The following is a 20,664-nucleotide window of genomic DNA, read 5'->3' as shown; positions in this document are numbered from 1 at the left end:
CCTGACCCCGGGAGCCCCCACCCCCTGCACTGCCCTGAGCTCCTGCTCCGCCTCAGGCCCGGCCTCCTAACTCCCTTCAAACTGGCTGGGGCCGCTGGCCCCGGAAGTGGCCACCTGCCCCCTCCACGCACCCTGGCCAGGCCGGCTGTCCCAGCTGGGGGCCGACTGGGGGTGCCCCCCACGCCAGAAGCAGCTGCTTCAACATTAACCCGCTCTCCGGCCCCTCCACCTGTCCCGGCCGGTCCGCAGCGTGTTCCCTGCGGCACCAGCGGTGAGGGCGCAGGGCAGCCGGGGGCTGGGGGCAGGGGCCTGGGCCGGGGCCTGAGCCACAACTTCACCTGGGCGGTGAAGTCCGAGCCAGAGTCCTCCTCCTCAAGGGCTGCGGGGAGGGGGAGGCTGATGGCGAGAAGAGCGGGCCCAGCCTCCGCCCAGCCTCCGCCGGGTGCGGGAGGGCAGGAGTGGCGCCAGGCCCCCGCCACGCACACGGGACCGAGCTCGTGCCCACCAGCCAGATGGTCACTGCAGCCGGGGGCAGAGAGAAGTCCCGGCCAGCTCCGGGGCTGTCCCAACCCCGCCCGCCGCGGGGGAGGAACCGGGCCCGCTCCCCCCGAAGGGGCGTACCTCCCGCCGCCACGGCTGCCCTGGGCCCGCGAGGCCTCCCTGTGTCCCGCCCAGGGGCTGCGGGCTGCCCTCCCCGCTTTCCTTCTCCGCGGCGGCCTGGCCGGAACCGCCGGGCCCTGGCCCCGCCCCTGGCCCCGCCCCCTCGCTCACCACCCCCCCCCTCCGCCCCCTGTCACCGCCCCCCGCCCCCGCCGGACGCGCCGCCCACCGCCTCTGGCTTCTCCCTGGCCAGGGCAGCAACCCCGCGGGGCCTCAGAGCCTGGCTGTGGACGGGGTGGTGGGGCGGGTGACCTCACTCCCTTATCTCTAAAACAGGGTTGCAGGTTCGCCGCCGGTGCCCCACGCACCCTGCTTGCCTCTGCCTGTCTGTGCCCCCGGTGCCCCGACCTGCGCTGGGTAAGCCACAGGCTTGTGCCAGGCCCCAGCGTATCCAGCGGGCTCCTCGGGAGGGGATGCAGGGCTCCGGCCAGCGCCAGCCCGTCCGGCTGCAGCTTGTTCCCTGGCCGCTCAGGGGTGCTCACGGCCGTCGGAGGCCAGCCGGAGGCCAGCCGGGAAGTGCGGCTGTCTGCCTCCTGCCCTCCAGGGCTGCTGGCCGCCTCCATCGGTCCCCAGCCTCTGGTCGGCCCACGGCAGGGCGCCCTGCTCCCCAGGACAGGAATGCCTGCCTCCATCTGACTGCTGGGGAGCCCTGGGTCCAGAGAGGGAGCCAGCTTGCCTCCGGCCACACAGCAAGCCGTGGGGGCCAAGGGCATTCTGTCTACTATGCCCAGAGGAGACACCCAGAGGCAATCCAGGAGCAGGACATACTTATACCTCTGGGTGTGCGAAGAGTCAGGACGGGCGTTGGTATAAAAGTGGGCATCCTCTTCCCACGGATCAAAGGAAGAATCTGGCTAGCAAAAGAGCAATGTTGGCTACTAAGAGAGGGAACCGGGAGCAACACATTGTAGTTAATACCGATGAGACAAATAGTCGTGTTCTTTTTTTGTGTTCTTTATTTCAATTTCTTAACTGTCCAACTATCTGTCTTGCTGCCAGTTTCTCTGTCCTCTTCATTTACTGAGCACCTACTATATGCAAATCACGGCTGGAAGACCCAGAGACAACTAAGGCCCTTGAGGGGCTCCGGGTTCAGGAAGAAGACAGATTCAGGGCGGTGGGAGGGGCGGTTAGCCATGAGGCCGGCTGGCACGGGACGCTCCCCGGAAGCTGCCCCTCCTTCCAGCGTGTTGGGGGAGGTGGCCCGGCTCTGGCCTGGCCAGGTGCTGCTACGATTCTCAGTCCCCGTCATGTGGACAGAGACTGGCACTCACCCCCTGAGGAAGGCTGCCCCAGCAGCGTGAGGCCTCCCTGGCACCGTGCACAGGGTGTCCTGGCCAATAGTGTGGGGCCAGGCTGCGCTCGCTCGATGAGGGGAAGGACAGGTTGGAGAGGGTGACAAAGGAGCATGGCTGCATCCCCATCAGAGCCCTCGACGGGAGGAGCACGGGCAAGGGACACAGGGGTCCCTACAGCCCCAGGGCAGCGGCCGAGGCAGCCCAGACCTCTCCTGGCCCCGCACGCAAAGTGAAGCAGCTGGTGCGGAATGGTGCCAACCCAGGCAAGCGGCAGAGTCACCCTGGACTTCGGACGGGGGCGGTGGCTGGAAGGGCGGGCGGCTGCGGGTCAGCGCTGTCGGAGATGGGATCGATCAGGTCCCTGCTCGGACCTGGGAGGGGGGATGGGCCACCTCGTCTCCCCTGGGCACTGGAGGGCACAGGCTCCAGCCAGGGACACCGAGGCAGGGTCCTGCTGCCAACCTGCCGTAGCAGCGCTTGGGCAGGTCTCCTGCGGCCGAGCCTTGGTCTCTCCATCTGGGAAACGGACTATACTCCCTCCAGTGTCAGTTTTAGGGAAGTTTTGTCATTTACTTATTGTACATTATCTTCCACTTCCGGCGCACTTTAAAGAAAACCATGGAGCCAAGGGAAGTCCCAGTGGCCTGGAGGGTGAGGGGTTACCTCTGGTCCAGCAGCCCTCCTCCTGCCCCTGGGCCTCCCCGGTGGCAGGCCGTCCCCTGCCCAGGGCCTGCAAGCACCTGGGCCAGGCGCCTCCTTCCCCAGGGCGGCCCTCTCCACAGGCCTCAGCCCCCCCTCCGCCCCTGCTGCTGGCCAGGCTTCCAGGACAGAGGGAGGCAGCTGAAGGCTGCCCTCGGGCTGGGCAGACATCCAGGCTGGAACAGGAGGGTGGCCTGGGGAGGAGGGTCCCCTGAGGAGCTCTGTGCGGGGTCCCGCAAAAGAGGGACAGTAAATACCATCAGCCCTTGGTTGACGTGGGATGCAGGGGGAGGCAGCGGCAGGCCTGGCCCCCAGGGCCTCTGCGAGGTGCCCTGAGGGCCCCACGGGGGGAGGGGAGCAAGCAGAGCATTTTACACGTGTCCGCTCAGAGGAAAGAAATGACTGCCGCCGAACACGGCCAAGCAGGGGCAGACCCAGACAACTCGGGGAGCAGGGAAGTTTCCAGAACGACTCTGACACCTGGATTACACTTCCAAGATTTTATTTCTCCCTCAAAAACACATCGACTACCCCCATGCTTTCATGAAGACAGATGTTTCATCATCCGGGGCTCAGTGGTGGTCCCTCTCCAGGGGCAGGGGGCCCCTGTCCCCTGCCCACACACTCAGGGCTGCGGCCGCCTGGAAGCAGGTGTCCCCAGGAATGGAGGCTCGAGTGTCCCTCCACCCCTGGGACACTCACGGTGGGGGTGGGCAGCCTCCCGCAGGGCCCTGGGCCCCCACTCCACCCTGCGACTGGCTCCACAAGTTATCTGTGCGAGCACCGGCTGGGCCGCTGGAGCTGGTGCCCCCCGCTGCTCAGCTCGTGCCGGGCCCAGCCGGGGGTCAGCACCCGCAGCTTCAGGCACGACGGCCCAGCGGGGAGACAGGACGCAGCCTCCGAGAATCTTCCTGCCGAGGGTGTTGGGAGACCAGGACGGGGAAACGGTGGCCACGGGCACGAGACCCCCACCACCACCACCCGGACCCCCGACCCCGCCCGCCGAACCCTCCAGGCTCTCACACTGGCCGGTCTGAGGGCAGGAGGCCTCCACACACCACCCCATGTTTCAGGCTGTGCTTACAACTTCCTATGTGTTACCCTGGAGATTTCCTCTAAAAATCTAGGTTTGCAAGCTCTTCTAGAAAAACTGGGACACACAGGCCGGTCTGGGCCCACACCTAGCCAGAGGCACTTAGATGGGCCTGTTTTGTCCAGTTGGTCACTGTCCCTCCCCTGCCACTTCGCCCTTTCTTACCCCCTGCTGGCCTCCCTGAGTTTTGCTTTTTTCTTTTTCTTTTTTTTTTTTTTTAATTTTGTAAACTTCTTTTTTTTTTTTTTTTTAGGATTTATTTATTTGACAGAGAGAGATCACAAGGAGGCAGAGAGGCAGCAGAGAGAGAGAGGAGGAAACAGGCTCCCTGCTGAGCAGAGAGTCCGATGTGGGACTCGATCCCAGGACCCTGAGACCATGACCTGAGCCGAAGGCAGAGGCTTTAACCCACTGAGCCACCCAGGCGCCCCCCGGAGTTTTGCTTTTTCAACCCCTGACCCAAACCTCCTGGCATCACCCCAGGTAGAGGCAGCTTCCTCTCCCGCTCTGGGGGGGAACGGAGCACCCCGTAACCGGAACCCAACCCAACCGAGGAAATGTGGGTCTTGCAGTGAACAGAGAGCGAGAGTCCTGTGCAGAGATGTCCTGGGCCTGGATCTGAAAGTTCTCCGGGTGCCTAGGTGGGGGGAGCGCTCACGGTGGGTGGGGGGCTTGTTCACCCCGAGGCGGGCAGTCAACCCTCCATGTGAGTACGACACCCCGGAGACCCGGAGCTGGGACGCAGCCGCAGGATGGGGTCCTGCCCAGGGAGCGGACACGCACACGGGCAGGCTGGAAGGTGGCCCCCGCCGGGACCGACAGCCTGGGCTCAGTCCGGCTCTCACACTGCTGTCCCGGAACACGCCCTGGCAGGAGCTCCCTTCCTGATGGCTAGTGGCTTCGTCCTGGTTTCCGGGAACAGCGTGGGACGCCCTCTCTCCTAGTGGGACGTGTCCATTTCTCCCTAGAATTCTGCCATTTTTTCTCTTATGTACTTTAAGGCGATGCTGTGACGTCTGGTAAGCTCAGGAGTGTTGTAGCTTCGCATTTGATTGTCCCTTTTTGTCATAAAGTACGGACCCTCTTCATCCAGTGGGGGTGCTGCTCCGTGTCTAACCCTCGGCTCTCGAGGTGGGGCATCGGCTGGGGTCTCTGGTGTAAACATTCCCACCAGGGTCAGTGTCAAGCCGCCGGCCAGGAATCACCGTCTGGCGCGGGAAAGCAGCACACGGGACCGGCCCACGCGAGCCGCAGTTCCCACAGAAGAACGCTTTCCGCCCCGAAGTGCTTTATGTCTGAAACCGACACTGGTCTCCGCCTTCTCGGACGCCTGCCTGGTGCGTCCTGCCCCACGGCTCTGCTTTCAGCATTTTTGTGACATGATGTCTCAGGGGTGTCCAGGACACCCCTACTTTGGAGTGTGACACGAAGCTGCAACCTTCCCCAACAGGCGGCAACAGCTTCCCCCAGGAGCTGGCGGAGCCGAGTGCGAGACCCACAAACTGAGGCTCTCACCAGGCCCGGCTGCCTGTCCCGACCCTGGGAGCAGGATCTGCCGCTTCTGCGCTGAGCCTGCCGAGGTCGCTAACCAGGGAGGGAAACAGGTGCACGCACACAGCACATGGGGTAAGGGTTAGGGTTTACAGGTTGTGTCCGAAGAGACTTCTCCTAAGGAACGAAATATGCCAGACCAAGAAGTCACCAGGGTAGTTGAAGTAAAAACCTCTGTTCTCCCCCAAGTGTGCAGTTTTGCCCCCATACATGGCAGAGGTAGAGCTCGCTTATGTGAGTGGGCGGGGAATTACTCAGGGTGCTTTTCAGGTTCCAAATAGGCTCGGATAGAGGAGTCTGGAAGCTCATCGTCCTTTCCCCATGAATCCAGATTATTCATCTGTCCCAAGACACGCCTCAAGGGGGTCTGGCCACCTGTCTTTGCCCCGCAGACCCCTCACGGTCGTGGGTCCTCATCGGCAAGGCTGCTGTTCACCTGCCCGCCTCCCCCACTCTCTCATCCTTCTAGGGTCGTCAGACCCAAGATAAAGACTACACTTCCCAGCCTTCTTTGCAGCCAATGGGAGTTGGTGAGTGAGGCTCCCAGGTGTCCTTCAAAAGAGATGGTCACACGCTTTCCCTGCCCATTCTCCTTCCTGCTGGCTGGAATGCGGATTCGGAGGTTAGGGCCGAAGCCCCATCTTGGACCATGAGGTGAACTTGTGAGGCCACACCCAGGGGACCAAGAAAGACCCCTGACACCGTTAACCAGGGTCACTACCCAGACTATTAGGTGAGCAAGAAATAACCATCTCTTGTCTTATCACCCACGGCCAGATCGCCACCCTAACAGACCGAGCCTTGCATCGATCAGTGAGGGGCTGCCGAGCACTGTGGCTGGGGGTCCTACTGGGCCGTCTGATTACAGCTCCAACAGCACAGTGAGAGTCCGGATGTGGAAGGATTATCCAGAGAGAATCCAGGTGAGCAAAACTCCCACAGAGATGCCATGGGCACACGTCTAGGGAAAGTAAAAGATCAAAACTAAATCGTTAGGGAATATAAACACCGCAGCCATGACTGGAGAACAGGAGTCCCGAGGTGAACTCACGAATGTCAAATCTTATCACGGGACCTCCCCACCGCCATCCCGCCTCCAACGGTGGGGACGAGTCACGGGCAGACAGAGCCATTGGAACAAGAGCTGCAATTTCAAAACCCTGTAATTTGTGCCCATTTAATACATTGGTAATTTTCTACTTGGAAAAATTACATTTTAAATAGATAATCTGAACATGCTTAACGGAGACATAAAACTATTGTTCCAGGAATCAACGCTTTGTTTCGGCCTGAAGGAAGGAAAGCCTACCTCCAGTCCTCGGCTCTTGTCATCCAAGCGGTCAAGGTCACCGCCTTCAAGCTCAGTTTCAGTAGCATACTGCAGGTTGTGTTATCAAGTATCTTTATCCTTTTAAATTGAGGGATAAATTGGAAATATTTTATCATTTTCTTTTTGGTTATTAATGATTTAGAAGTAGATTCCTTAATTTGCCAACATACGGACATTTCTTGTGTATCTTTTAATACTGATTTTTCTTCTTTTTTTAAGTAGGCTCCATGCCCAGCGTGGAGCCCAACGTGAGGCTTGAACCTGAGATCAAGAGTCGGACGCTTAGCCGCCCAGGACCCCCTTTGTGACTGATTTCTAACCTCACTCCTCATGGTGAGACTCACTTAGGATTTGAAATCCATTGAGATCTGCTTCCTGGGCCAGTATGAGGTAAATCGTCACGGAGAGGGTGTGTACACTGCAAGAAGCCAGTGTTCTGTACACACAATCGCTAATTATGTTATTCTACTCTCTATTCTTACCTTTTTTTGTTTGTTTGTTTCGATGTCTGTTTGACTTTGTTTTAGTTACAGAGAGGAGAGAAAGTTGTATGAAAACTTCCCATCTGTGATGGTTGGTTCGTCTCATTCTTTTTGCTCTCCTGTCAATTTTGCTTTATGTATTTTGGGGTTATATTATGAAGAGCATAGTAGTTTAAAATTGTGATGTTTTCTAATCATCATTAACATAGTCAGCCTTTTAAAACTAGTGACAACTTTTGTTTGTTTTGCTCTAAAATCTATTTGCTATGACATTAAGTTTTAAATTGTCTACATTAGTGATTTTTTTTAATCTTTGAAGTCCAGGGTTAATCATTGTGTTAACTTGTCCTAGGGTATGGTACGCCTGAACGTTTTTATTTCTGAAAGTTAACAAACCAATCGAAATCTTTGTCCCTTTCTGTGATTTTTATTTTATCCATGTGTGTTAATTTCCCTTTCATGATGGGGGTGTTCCTCGAGATGCCCAGCTTCGCACAAGAACCCTGTTCTGGCTCCTGGTCTCCAAGGTTCTGGAGCCAATGCCTTGAGTGTTGGAATCCCTGGCGTCAACCCCAGAGGGCCTGAGATCCTAGCAGCCGCTTGGTGTTGGCTCCAAATATCTGCTCTGGCTTCGTGTCTCTCCTTTCCGAGACAGGTCACCTTGTTCCAAGCTCAGCCTCTTCTCCTCTTGTGTTTTGTATGGTGTTCCCACGTTTGTAGTGCAGGATTGGAGAGAAGTGCCTGCCTCACCTCAGGAACTGGGTGGTTCCCGTGTCTTGTCCAGGGAACTTTCCTAAAGCTCCACACGGCGACCTCTGCAGTGGCCCCACTGAGGGAAGTCCACTCTGTCGGAAGTAAGGGGCCTGATGCCTTGGTTCCCAGAGAGCCCCACAAGCATCAGGCCCTCTCACCAGAAGTGTGCGGCTCTGAGATGCTTTCCCACATTCTGGGGTAACCTCAGGCAGACAGGCTCCTCGTCCCTCCTGGCCTCCAACCCCCATCCACACACAGGCCCACACACACCTGCCTGGGCTTTCCCGCCCCTCCTGGGTATGGACCCCACAGCAAGTGCAGTTGAGGTTCTCCCTTAAAGCTCCCCACCCCCCAGCACCCCTCAGTCCACCCACACTTCCCTCCAGGCACCGTGGCTCTCTGCTTCTTGGCCTGGGGCTCTTTCTGACTTGCTTGGCCCTGCTCAGGGCAGCTGGGGACCACTGGCCCAGGGGCTACTGAGCAAGCATCTGGGCCCATCCATCTCCAGTGTGGGCATGAGAACTCAGCACAGGAGCTGGCTTTCAAGGGAGGTGGTGTTGGGACAACCAGGCCTCTCGGGGCCTTGTGCCTGAGAAATTTGCTCAGAGAGGGGGCTGCTCCAGAAAAGGCAGGCTCCCCCGCCTGGTTCTCAGGGGCCTTAGAGTGAGCCTGCACTCTGGAGCACTGGGTCCAGGAGAACAGGACTGGGGTGGGACCCAGCACTCGCTGGGTCACCTCAAACACCTGCACTTGCCGCCCTGTTTTGCAACAAAACCTGACACTTGCTGAGCACCAGCTGTGCACCAGGCTCCGGGTCTCAGTTGGTTCTCCAAACCCTGGTGTAGGTCCCAGGGCTGGTCTCCCACCCTATCAGTATTCTCCTGTCCCCTCAGTAACAGTGAGAAGGTGTGGCCACGTGTCCAGCTTAAGTCCTGCAGTCCCCAGCTTCTGCCACAGCCAGGAGTGGCCATATGCCCCAGCTCCAGGTAAGGAGCTAACTGTGCTAAACTCTGCCTCTGCCCACAGCCTTGACGGCAGGAGCTCCAGCAGCCATTTTGGACCATGAGGCCATAGCAAGGATAGCGGTACATGCTGAAGAGGGGAGGAGCCTCCGTTGGGTGGGTGGGGGCACCAAGCCATCCCTGGTCTACCTTATCTGGACAAAAGAGAAGTCAATCTCAGCCCGACTGTTCTGATTTTCTCTGTCATAGGCCACAGACCCAGACTCCAGAGAGAATATTATTTTTTATCTCCAACATATACATAGAAAGAAACAGGCTCAGGAGCTGAAGGACATGACTGAGCAGCAGGGCTAGGGTTGAATCCCACCCAAATGGGAAGACAGAGGCACTGCCCTAGGCCTGTGTCTGACCCAGGCCAGTGTACCCTGGGCTGACCGCGTGTAGGTGTGGCTGTTTCTGCTGGACACAGAAGGTTCCAGCCATGCCTGCAGAAAAGAAGTTAAGTTTATTTGCAATAAAAACTGTGGTCTGAAAAAACCTAGTGGCAAATGTACAGTTTGTGTTCCATTTGGGTCGTCACCAGCTGTGGGACCCCCGGATCCCTGACCCGCATGCATTAGGCTCCTAAGTGTTCACAGCTCATCTCAGGCCCCAGGTCCAAAGCCCCTCCGGAGGGCCTCCCAGCCCCTGCTGAAACCACCCGCTTCCCAGCCTGCCCCCAGCCCACCAGCCCTGCCTCACACAGTGTAAAGCCCAACCAACCAGATCCAGGTCGCAAAGCAAACAAAAACCGAACAAAACATTCGCAAAACCCAGGGTTCCGACGTCTGTCTCCTCAGTGTCCTTCGTTGTCGTGATGACTTGTTTCACGATGACCTCAAATATACATCGTTTCTTGCTATTATAAAATATCTTCCTTATTATTCAGACATACAACGGAGCTTCGGATGAAATAATTACAAACTGTTCTCTTCCCTTAAAAAACAAACATGTCAAACCAAAAACAAAACAACAAGAACAAAACCTCTTCGACAACAGTAAACACGAAAGGGGCTGGCTGGCTCCCCCCACCCCGAGTCCGGGCTCATGGCGGGGCCGGCCGAGCCCAGGGCTGTGCGCAAAGTGCTGGGTGCACCCTGATGACGGGGGCCGGGGCCTGCTCTCTCGAGACCGGCTCCGTGCTTCCCTCCCCTTGGCCTTCTGCCCCCGACGCGATCTGTTCACCTGCCGGCGGCCTTCTCTCTTGCCCTTGCCAGCTAACTGTCCCCCCACCGCTCCCACCTCCTCCCCATCCTGGGACACGGGGCCCGGGAGCCGAGCCTGGAGGCCACACGGCTGACTTCTAAGAAAGCCCAGGAGTGCAGAGGGGCAACAGCTCCTGCCGCAGCAGCAGCTAGCCCTCCCCACGCCCGGCCCTGCCCGCACAGGGCAGGGCAGCCCACCAAGGGACAGGGGACGCGTGCAGCCAGGTTTCTTCCGCGGCTGTGGCACGGAGCCCGCAGGGAGACAGCGTCCCTAGGTCTCGTGCAACATCCAGCAGAGGTAAAGGATCTGGACAAAACAGCCAGAGCTCAGAGGCCAGGAGGAGTCAGGAGGGGGAGTTCAGGGGAAGGCCTCCCCCAAGAGCCCTTACCATAGGCCCCGTCCGTGGGCTGCCGGAGGAAGACTTGCCAAGGGCTAGAACTAACATCCTGTGCAAAAGCTGGGGCGACCCTCAGGCACCACAATGCAGGACACCGAAGACCCAGAAGGGCCGCCTGCCGGGGGGCACTGGGGGGGCCTCCTCTTGGAGGGGAATGGGAGCAGCAGGGCCCGAGGGGGGGAAACTCATTTTCTTCTCCCCCGTATCAGGACTTACAAAAGGCGTATCCACCTGGTGGCAGGACAGGACAGACACAGTCCTGGGACCCAGGGCAAAGAGCAGTACCGCTGACTGGGAGCTGACTGGGAGCAGACTGGGAGCTGACTGGGAGCTGACTGGGAGCAGGGGTGGCAACTTCGTCGTTCGCTAAGGCTCCCTCCAGAGAGGGGGACCTGCCCTGGGTACTCTCTGCACACCCCGAGTGCAGAGTGCCGGGAGGGGGTCCAGGGGCCCGCACAGTCCCCCTAGCAATGCTCTCTTCTCCTACGCCCGAGCGCGGCTGGGGCTGAGCTGGGGCCGGGCAGGGGCTGTAGCAAACGGCTTGGCTCTGGCCCCTTCTGACTCTCTAGGCCCAAAGCTTCCCCCCGGGAGCAGCAGGAAGGAGGCAGGCTGAGCGTCACAGCTGAGCAGGAGGGGCTGGGGGAGGTCCCCTCTGCCGGCCCAGGCCTCCCTGGGCCGGCACCTACTGTTTAAACCTAGGCTGCCGAATGCCGTCGCAATAGGACAGGGGCAAGAAGAGCTCTGGCCTCAGCTGTCATCCAGAGCCCGGCTCAGAATGCCGCTGGTGCTCCCTCTCCTTAGCGCTCTGGTGGTGGCACCCACGGCAGGGCTGGCCCGACTCGCCTCTATGTACAAGTAGCGTACCCAGGACAGGCCCCTGATGGCAGGTGGACAGCAGGCCGGTTCCCATTTAGGATTCTGAACACCCTCCCCATCCCTACGGACTGTTGAGGACTGGAAGGTTGGTGGGCATGTCCCCTCTGCGTCACGGGGCTAGAGACGGACTTCAGAGCTGGACTCTCACGAGAAAACCCATGAGTCCGATCCATGCTGTCACCGTCACTGGACGCCCTCCTCCTCCACGTACGTCGAAGGAAACCAGCCAATCTGAAAAAGATGGCAAGATCACATGAGAGTGTGTGTGCGCCCGGGGTGTTGGGAGAGGGCCGGCGGGGGTTCATGGAAATGGGGGAACCTGCAAAGGGCTGGCGTTCTAAGCTGAGAAGCCTGGTGGAGCTGCGGCCCAGGGGTAGGGGTGACCCCAAATGCACCAGTCCTGAGCAGTTTAAGGTGACCAGAAAAAAATTCAGGCCTCCCTGGAGGAAAGTTACATCATCCCAAGTCTCAGTGGGGTTTTCTACACAAGCTCATCATTCAGTCAGGACAGAGTGATGGGAACTAAGAGAAAACACAGCTGACAGCAACCAGTCCACAGGTCGTTCTGGGATAGGAGTCATCAGTCAGGAAATGTAAGTAACTGTGGCACCCATGTTCCAGAAAGCCCAGGATAAAGCATAAAAACATACCAGAGAACTGAAACCAGAAACCACAGGGCAACAGAAATCCTAAAGTGGAAAATAGGACTGAAATTTGGAACCCAATAGGGTTTAGTAACAGATTAGACAAAGAGGAAGAGAGTATCGGTGAACCGGAAGATGGGCTGGTGGAAAGCAGCTAGATGGGAAATAAGGGAACGGGTGGAAAACACGCCAGAGAAGGTCAATAACGTCTGGGCGAGATGAAAGGACGTGGCACCCGTGGGAATACAGCCCTGAAGGAGAGACGGGAAAACAGAGCAGGTACACGGCTGGGAGAAACGTCCAAAACTGACGAAGGACACCAAGCCAGAGAGTTAAAAACCTCAACAAATGTCAACAAATGTCAGAGTGAATACAGAGAAAACAACACCCAGGCACATTATAGTAAAACTGATAAATACCAGACCTTTTTTTTTTTTTTTTTTTTTTTTTACACATATAACCCCCCACTGGGGAGTAATAGCAAAATTTCCTGCAGAAAAGCAATACTGAGAAGTTGGCTGGCTCTTGGGGCACCTGGGTGGCTCAGTCCATTAAGCATCAAACTCTTAATTTTGCCTCAGGTCATGATCTCAGGGTCGTGGGATCGAGCCCCGAGTCGGGCTCTGTGCTAGGCATGGAGCCTGCTTGAAAGTCTCTCTCTCCCTCTCAATCTCTCACTCTCTGTCTCTCTCTCCTGCTCTCCCTCTGTCCCTCCCTGCCCTTAAAAAAAGTTGGCTGGCTCTTTACAGAAATGATGGAACCGGGGACAATGGAATGATATTACCAAACTGCTAAAAGAAAATGCTTGCTAGCCTCAAATTTATCCCCTAAAGAGTACTATTTGAAAATGAGCTCGACATGATTCCTCACGAAAAGGAAGCAGGTCCCCCTGGAGGGATGACCGACCCCCCGGGGGATGACCAAGAGAAGGGAAGGCTATTCCCTTACAGTCGGATGCCACCTAAAAAGTGTTAAAGAAACAATGGCTGGAAAAATCAACCATGATACGAACAACTAATGAGACAAAATTCACCAATGAATGATAAGAATAAAACTCATAGGTGAAAGTTAGATGCGGAACAGGATATTTAATAGTTTTTAAGTATTAATTACCCTGGAAGTTACTAATTAATTACAGTAACTTCACAGTGGAGGAACTTGGCAGATTATCACCTTAACCAAATGATCAAAATTAATGTCACAATAATAGGACAAACTGACGTCATATGCCTTTGGATAAGACACTACAGTACTGGAAAGGATAGAACATATGTACTGTGTTCCTACTGGAAGTACATAATAATCAACCTAATCACAAATAAATATCAAACCTGGGGCACCTGGGTGGCTCAGTGGGTTAAGCCGCTGCCTTCGGCTCAGGTCATGATCTCAGGGTCCTGGGATCGAGTCCCGCATCGGGCTCTCTGCTCTGCAGGGAGCCTGCTTCCTCCTCTCTCTCTCTCTCTCTCTCTCTCTCTCTCTCTGCCTGCCTCTCTGTATACTTGAAATCCTCTCTGTCAAATAAATAAATAAAGTCTTTAAAAAAAAAAAAAGGAATATCAAACCTAAATGGAGGAAAACTCTACAAAAATGACTGGCCTGTACTCTTCAAAAACGTCAAAGTCATGTAAGACCAAAAAAGCTGAGGATTGTTGTAGAACAAAGAGAGTTGAGGGCCACATTCATTTAGGGTGGACGTGACACAGTTGGGACACTTGCTGACATCTGAATATGGACCATGGATTAGATAATCATATTCTGTCAAAGGGGAATGTCTTTGATCATAGGACAATGAAGTATTTAGGGGCTGTGGGGAAAGGGTAGGTCTGCAATTTACTACTGAACGGTTAGGAGAAAGGTAGCAGAGAGGGACAAGTGATAAAGCAAATGTGCAAACCACTCTTAACTGCTAAATCTGGGCGTGCGGAGCTCTTTGTGCTACAGCAGCTTCTCTTTAGGCTTAAAATTGTGTCAACATACATTACAAACATTTTATAATGAGAACATAAAAAGAAGAAAATGAAATAAAGAGGTGTTCAGCTCCAACAAAAACTAAGAATTTATTAGTAGCAGATTCACACTCAAACAACAACAACAACATACCTAGAAGAGGGAATTTCAGGCAGCAGGAACATGGTTTTGGATGGAAATACAAGAAAGCAGGAAGGAATGGGGGAGCCCTGGGGAAGGTAAATATGTAGCAACTCTAAGCAAACACTAACTGCTTAAAACAAAAATAATGTCTCATGGGGCTGAGAAATATGAAGAATTAAGATACATGACAACAGCTGCACGAAAGTCGGGAGGAACACAAGTACAGTCAAAAGCTGTACAGTCTCTGTGTCATCTGGGAAGTACTAAATGTACTAATTTAAAATGGCTCTCAGAAGTCAGAGTGCACACTCTAATCCCAAGAGTAACTAACTACCTAAATAATAGGAAAAGAATGTGTGACTCATAGACCCGCCAAGGGGCCAGGAAGTAGAACAGCAAACAAAACAAAATGAAAAACTGACTAATTCATAAGTAGGCAAGAAAAGAGGAGAAAGAAGAAATGGATGTGACAAACAGAAAATAAACAGAAAGATGACGGCTTTAACTCTCAGCAGCTCGGTAATTACATTAAGTATAAACGGGCTACATGCCCAGTAAAAGGCAGAGACCGTGAGATCAGACTAGCTCTCAAATTCTGTTTTAAGGTAACATTTTATCTTACATCTACTTTAAACATAAGAATACAAAAAAGCTGGAAGTAACACAAGAGACACTGAGGTCTGCCACACACAGCATTAACTTCCCCCACAAAAGTCGGCTTGTTCTAATAGCATAGTAGCCTTTAAAGCAAGAAAAACTACCACAGCCAAAAAGAAACACTTCAAAACAGGGTCAAAGCAACAGGACTATCTATACCAGCAGGCTCTAAACCAGCAGTTCTGAGTCACCTGGGAAACTGGAAACCAAGGGCCACTTTGACAGCCAGTGGTTCAGCCCTTCAGGTCAGCTGCCTAAGACTCGGTGGCCTCACACTGCTGAAGGGCTATGGGGTGGAAAACGGATCTGACCCCAGGCCTCCAGAGGGCAGCCAACATGCTAGGAGGAGGCAGACGGGATCCTGTCACCTGGCAACAGAATGGTGGGCGATGGGGGCCAAGGCAGGTGGACCTTCCACAGCCCAGCGTGCCTGCCTGTGGGCCGCGTGGCCCCAGGGATAGCTGCACATTCCCAACTCTGCCCCACGTGGGGCTCCAGTGCCCAGCTGGGTGAGTGCTGACAGAGCCAGGTCAAAGCCAGGGCATCCAGACAGGGCTCAGCAATAGGGAGCCATGCGTGTTGCAGGGTCACAGGGTGGACAGGGAACAGAGAGTCCTCAGGAAGAGCAGGGCAGGTGGGAACACGGTGTGCCCCTCCCATCTCCCCAGGGTGCAAGCGAGGCCAGTGAGTTCTCCTGGGCCCCGCTCGCATCCCGTGGTCTCTCGGCGGCTCTGGGGGCTTGGTACGCACGAGTGACGTGAGCACTGCGTGTGACGCACTCCCCCTGCCGTGGCCACAGAAGACCCCGGGGCGGGACTGAGCACAGATACAGTGTCAGATGGGTCTGGGTCCAGCTCCGACGGGGACAGCCCAGGTCTGAGGCTCAGAGGCTGTGGGCACGGTGCTGGGGCAGGAGCGCGGGGATGCCCGCCTGCCCGAACCTGGCCCCGGCTGAGCCAGGCCACTCTGCTCCACTCACCCGTCCGTTGGCCTCGCCTTTCCACCAGCCCTGGTCTCCGCCGATGCGGCTGTAGATCTTTACCACGTCGCCCTCCCGCAGCGAGAGCTCCCGCATGTCCCGGGCGGCGAAGTTGTACCTGGCCACGGCCGTGCCGATGACACGGGGTGTGAACACTGTTGGGGGAGATGAGCAGGGTCACAGAGCGGGCGGCGGGGCCAAGCCTGGCCCCTGGTGGCTGGCCCTCTGCCCACAAAAAGGTTCTGATGGCACAGACTGCTTTCCAGTGCCACCCAGACCGACAGGCAACGGCCTCTTGGAGCCTCCCGTGACGGCACCCGGGGCAGGTGCCGGCCACAGTGGGGGCCGTCGCAGCCCAGTACGATCACGGGATCGGAGCAGAGGCTCGTGTTCTGACCACGACAACTCTCGCAGGGCCTCCCCCTGCACTCCTGCTGCACGGGTGTCACCCGGCCAGCGGTCAGCTGAGTGACCACTGCCCAGCTCCCAGCGTGCGCTCTGATGGAGCCCCTGAAGCCAGACCCCAGGGTCCCGGGCCCGACTTCCAGATCCCCGAGCCAAACTGGACACCTCGCTAGAGCAGCTCAGTGGAGGACCCAGGAGTCCTGTGAGCAGGGGAGGGGACGACGTCTGTGACTCGGGCAGCGGAGGCCGAGCAGTCAGGGCTGACTGGGACCCCGTCCCCCTGCCTCCAGGGCCCGCCCAGGGAAGCCCGCCCGATCTGCGCCCGCCTTCACCCCGAAGGTGGCCGGCCAGCTACTTGCCGCTACCAGAGGCAGAGCTCTCACAAGTGGGGGGGACAGCGGCTGCCAAGCTGGGGAGTGGCCGTGGGGGGCGCGAGCCTGAGAGGGGGTGGCGTGAGGGGGGCGTGCCCAGCCCGACCGTGACCGCCGCCCTGCCCCCGGGGCAGCCCTTCCCTTCCCTGGCCCTGGCCCCTCGGCCCCGCCCCGGGCCGGCTGCGGGCAGCTGCGGGCGGGGGCTGCGGGCCGGCGGGCGGCGGGCCGGCCCCCCGCGCCCCGAGCACCAGCGGTACCTGACCAGAAAGGAGCGGAGGAGCCCTGAGAAGCAAAGCTGAGGCCCTGAGGACTGAGAAAAGAAAAGTTGTAGGAGGCGCAGGAAGCTGCAAAGAGGCGAGAAAGGCCGTGAGAGCCGGTGCGCCCGGGTGCGAGCGGGCGGGGGCGGGGCGCGGGGCGGGGCGTGAGCAGGCGGGGGCGGGGCGCAAGCAGGCGGGGGCGGGGCCCTGGGGCGGGGCGGCCTGACAGCCTGGGAGCAGCCCCTCCCTCCGCCTCTCTGGGCCGGTTCCCTGGAGCATCTGGACCTCCTCCGGGCGGGTGGGCGGCCTCCAGGGTCTCAGAAACTACTCCTCCAAGGAGCCGGCCCAGCGCACACCCGTGCTTGCTGGAGGTCACGGTTCCTCTCCTGCCCTGCTCTGCCCCACCGCTGGGGCCGGGGGCTGGTGCGGCGGACAGTCATGGGCTGGACTTCCGACACTCTAGGCTCGCCCTGCCTCTAGCTCCAGGTGGGTCTGGAGCGAGGTGTGCTCCTGTCCTGGGAGGTGAGCCTGGCCCGCGGACCAGCTCCGGCTCCCTCAAGGTGAGGGCCTCGGGGGGCTGGGGTGCACAGGGAGGGACCGAAGGACAGACGGGACCTGCCCCGCTCTCTGCCTGTGTTGACTCTGCGCACGGTGCCAAGCCCCCGAGCCCGGAGCGGCCGCCAAGAGCCCACATTCCCCACCCGTCCTGTGGACCAACCGGGACACCCCGGCTCAGGAGAGTCCCTGTGATGGGCTGGGGGGCCTGAGCCACTGCTCCCAGGGTGGGGACTGGGCAGGGGCTCCTGGCGTCAGTCCCCCAGAAAGCGTTCCTCAAGCTCAGGGATGTAGTGAAAGCCAGGGCCGTGGGAAAAGGGCGAACCGGTCGCATCCGGGTGAACGCTGGCGTGCCAGGAGTGCGGGCATTACCTGGGGACCGGCTGGAGGCCCTGGAGGCCGTGCGCTCCTTGGACTTATAGGGGTACTTGAGCGTGGTGTCCAGCTGCTTGAAGCTCTCCTTCAGCGAGTGGCACTGATAGTACTCCACCAGCTCCTGCGGGACACACGTGCTCACTGCTGCTGTCACCGCCTCCAGAAGTCCTCCCAGTCCTCCGGGAAGTCCTGGCTTCCCTCTCCTGCCTCAGTTTCACTTGGTACTCGTCCTCTCTGCCCAGCACCCAGCCAGGGTGGGTGGCCCGTATCTCAAAGACCACCGAGCCGGCGTTTCTCTCCAGCTGCCGCTCAAGGAAAGTCAGGGGTGATGGCCAGGACCAGTACTCAGAGGCTCGGTGCCGCTCTCTGATGGAGAAGCCCGAAACCCCACGCGTCCGACAGCAGGGAAGGGTTCCCAGAAAGAACAGCAGGTGCAGGTGACCGAAGGCCGTGTGGCTACCAGCCCAGGGAGGAGAGGGTTGTGCCAACAGCAAAGTCTATCGCCTTGAAAAGCAGGCGGACAGGTCAGTATGGCCAACGGTTCTGTTCGAAAGCCTGGCAAAAACCATACCTAAGCTACTCTTCAAGGTCGGGAGGACTCACCCTGGAAGGTTCACACTGGGTTTGGGGGGTGGGAGACCGTGGAAACGTGTTACTTTGTGCTTTTCTGCGGCCACAGCGGGCCAGCTAAGGGCTCAGGGGCTCGAGTCGGATCCTCTCGGTCCACGGGATGCTCGCAATTTAGAAAACGCACAATAGGTCTCGCTTTAAAATCACGTTAAGGTGGCCTGTGCCTGCCTTCTGGCTGGAGAAGGGGGCGGTGGGGGAGCAGGCTGGGCCCTCCCCTCACTGTGCACCCCAGGGAAGCCAGGAGTCCCGACGCGGGGACCGTCCCGAGGCCCGAAACTGTCCCAAGGAGCCTCCAGATGCACTTCCCTGGTCTTCCCCAGCGACGCAGAAGCCCCTCGGGCCCTGGTGCTCCGTGAGGGCGGCCTGCTGGGAGCGCGGTGCAGGAAGCCGCTCCTCCTTGCTCTGGTGTGGAGGGACCCGGGCCCTCCCCTTACCCCGAGGACCAGGCCATGGGAGCCACAGGACCACATACCAAGAGGTTTTCAAACTTCTTCGCTTCCGTGATGTGGACCCAGCTGTCCTTCTCCACCACCTTGATGTGCTTCACCTCGTCGTGGAACCTGGTAAAGGGTCCGGGCCGCCGAGTCACCGCTCGGGCCAAGCCCCCGCCCGCCAGGGCTGCCCCCGCCATCCTCACTTCCTGGGCTGGCGTCCTCCGTCCAAATGTGACCTTCAGAAAAGCCTCCTCATGCCCCTCCTGCCCTAATGCCACGCTAGCCCTCGCCGCGGCTACCAAAGCCAGACAGACCTTGCCAGGGAAGGAAACACCCCAGCACCCACTGACTCTAGACGCGGACATCCTCAGTAAGCCCCGGTGAACTGACTCTCTGCCTGTGCACGCCGACATAAACCCAGTATGAAGAAGGAGTCTAGGGGCGCCTGGGGGGCTCCGTGGGTTGAGCCTCTGCCTTCGGCTCAGGTCATGATCTCAGGGTCCTGGGATCGAGCCCCGCATCGGGCTCTCTGCTCAGCAGGGAGCCTGCTTCTCCCTCTCTCTCTCTGCCTGCCTCTCTGCCTACTTGTGATCTCTGTCAAATAAATAAATAAAATCTTAAAAAAAAAAATCTACCACAATGACTTAAAAAAAAAAAAAGAAGGAGTCTACACCGCACCCAACGGGCCACTCCGCAAGGCTGTTTTAACAACTGGAAATCCACTAATGGAACCAACAACCGGCAAATATTCCCACGCCGGCTGGCCAGTGGCCCCTCCTGGGCGGGGGTTAGGGCTGACCACCCAGTTTCTCCGGGACTTAAAGTCAGCGGGGGCGGGGGGTGCTCACCCCACCCCCAGCTCCTGGACGGCTCTCCGCCCCACAAGGCAGCCCTGTAGGCCAGGCTCCCAGCAGGTGCCGCATGAACTCCTATCAGGTGAGGGATGTCTCTGCCACTTCGTGGCTAGGTGCCAGCCTGCTGCCCGCACCACAGACCGGCCCCACAGCCCGCACTCCGCTGCCATGTCACTAAGCTCTCAGGAAATCCCTGCCCCACTCTGGCACTGCACTTGGCTGGGCTCTGCAACCTAGAAAGCCGCGGCACCAGGCCCACCGAGGCTTCGGGCAGGGTGGTCACACGTGTCCCGGGCCTGCGACCCTGTGCAGACCCACTGGCACGCTTTCATCTCCAAAGTGTCCTGCTTCAGGCAACGAAGTCCACGGCCACCCCAAGCCCATGGGGGCATGGGCTCGTGGTCCAGAGTGGCCCCGGGGAAGGGGTCTCCCTGCCCCCCCGGGCCACCACGTACTTGATGCTGATGGCGAAGCGCTCCGCCTCGGCCGGCCGCTCCCTGATCAGGTAGGTCCCGCTGGCGTGCGACTTGAGCAGGTTGTCCGTCTGCTGCCTCTCCATGCTGCCCGCAAACCTAGCAGGGGGACGAGGCCGGGTGTTAACGGGGCGCCTCCTGGAAGACACCCAGGCCTCTGCGACACGCTGACCTGCACCGGGAGCCATGGGGGAGGAGGAAGCTGAGCCCCTGAAGGGGGGGCGCACAGTGTGACACCATCCTGGGGAGGAATGAGGTCCCCGGCCTCAGCCTGGCCCTGGGGGGTTTTCTACAGAAGCCGATCTGCGAGCGAATCTGGAAAAGCCGGTCCTAACGACACACACGGGTGTGGGGCTCTGACTTCCGCTGCTACATGCGGGAGTCCGCGCTCTTCTCTGTTACCGGGTCGGACAGACTGACAGACTGCCGCCTCACTGACGGGCAGCCCAGCCCAGACACAGTCAGGCGAACACCACCGCCCCCTCCCAAACCCCTCCACGGGCGCCACAGCCGGGCTGACTGGGGACTCGGAGCACAACACGCAGCTGGGCTGGAACCCGCACCGGGAGGCGAACTTGTCTGTCACTCTC

The 20,664-nt window shown here is 58.3% G+C and overlaps 3 protein-coding genes and 1 long non-coding RNA gene across 16 annotated transcripts in view; 2 read left to right on the top strand and 2 right to left on the bottom strand.

The window, feature by feature from the left end:
* SARDH (sarcosine dehydrogenase) overlaps positions 1-746 on the bottom strand; it is a 60,362-nt gene extending 59,616 nt beyond the window's left edge. Inside the window, exon 1 of one of the 2 annotated variants that reach the window (XM_082696240.1) lies at positions 622-746. The gene's annotated coding sequence lies outside the window, so the exon portion shown is untranslated. Of the gene's footprint in view, positions 1-338 lie in introns of both variants that reach the window. The other variant, XM_082696241.1, reaches the window with a different exon arrangement.
* On the top strand, positions 134-1,590 carry LOC309846777. The gene is made up of 2 exons (XR_014302135.1): positions 134-271; positions 937-1,590. It is a non-coding gene; the product is annotated as an uncharacterized lncRNA (long non-coding RNA).
* Positions 1,591-3,172: 1,582 nt separating this feature from the next.
* On the top strand, positions 3,173-7,406 carry LOC309846769 (uncharacterized protein). Of its 2 annotated transcripts, none has more exons than XM_082696266.1 (2): positions 3,173-5,923; positions 6,079-7,406. In XM_082696266.1, the coding sequence occupies exon 1, from the start codon at positions 3,211-3,213 to the stop codon at positions 4,135-4,137; it is 927 nt and encodes a 308-aa protein (XP_082552392.1). In that variant the 5' UTR covers positions 3,173-3,210; the 3' UTR covers positions 4,138-5,923; positions 6,079-7,406. The 2 variants fall into 2 exon arrangements, with proteins under 2 accessions (XP_082552392.1, XP_082552391.1); XM_082696265.1 differs by having other exon boundaries at positions 3,173-5,955.
* Positions 7,407-9,314: 1,908 nt separating this feature from the next.
* VAV2 (vav guanine nucleotide exchange factor 2) overlaps positions 9,315-20,664 on the bottom strand; it is a 145,075-nt gene continuing 133,725 nt past the window's right edge. For 8 of the 11 annotated variants that reach the window (XM_082696231.1, XM_082696222.1, XM_082696233.1 and 5 more), the window contains 6 exons: positions 20,057-20,173; positions 18,786-18,873; positions 17,681-17,804; positions 16,754-16,840; positions 15,721-15,875; positions 9,315-11,577 (listed from right to left, as the gene is read on the bottom strand). In XM_082696231.1, the coding sequence (XP_082552357.1) occupies positions 11,530-11,577; positions 15,721-15,875; positions 16,754-16,840; positions 17,681-17,804; positions 18,786-18,873; positions 20,057-20,173 (619 nt within the window). In that variant the 3' untranslated portion in view covers positions 9,315-11,529. The remainder of the gene's footprint in view (positions 11,578-15,720; positions 15,876-16,753; positions 16,841-17,680; positions 17,805-18,785; positions 18,874-20,056; positions 20,174-20,664) is intronic. The other 3 variants (XM_082696223.1, XM_082696227.1, XM_082696228.1) reach the window with 1 other exon arrangement.

Source organism: Mustela nivalis (assembly GCF_964662115.1).
Source record: "Mustela nivalis genome assembly, chromosome: 13".
NCBI classification, from domain to species: Eukaryota; Metazoa; Chordata; class Mammalia; order Carnivora; family Mustelidae; genus Mustela; species Mustela nivalis.
The sequence above is the reverse complement of the archived record's forward strand: the minus strand, read 5'-3'. Positions and strand labels throughout refer to the sequence as shown.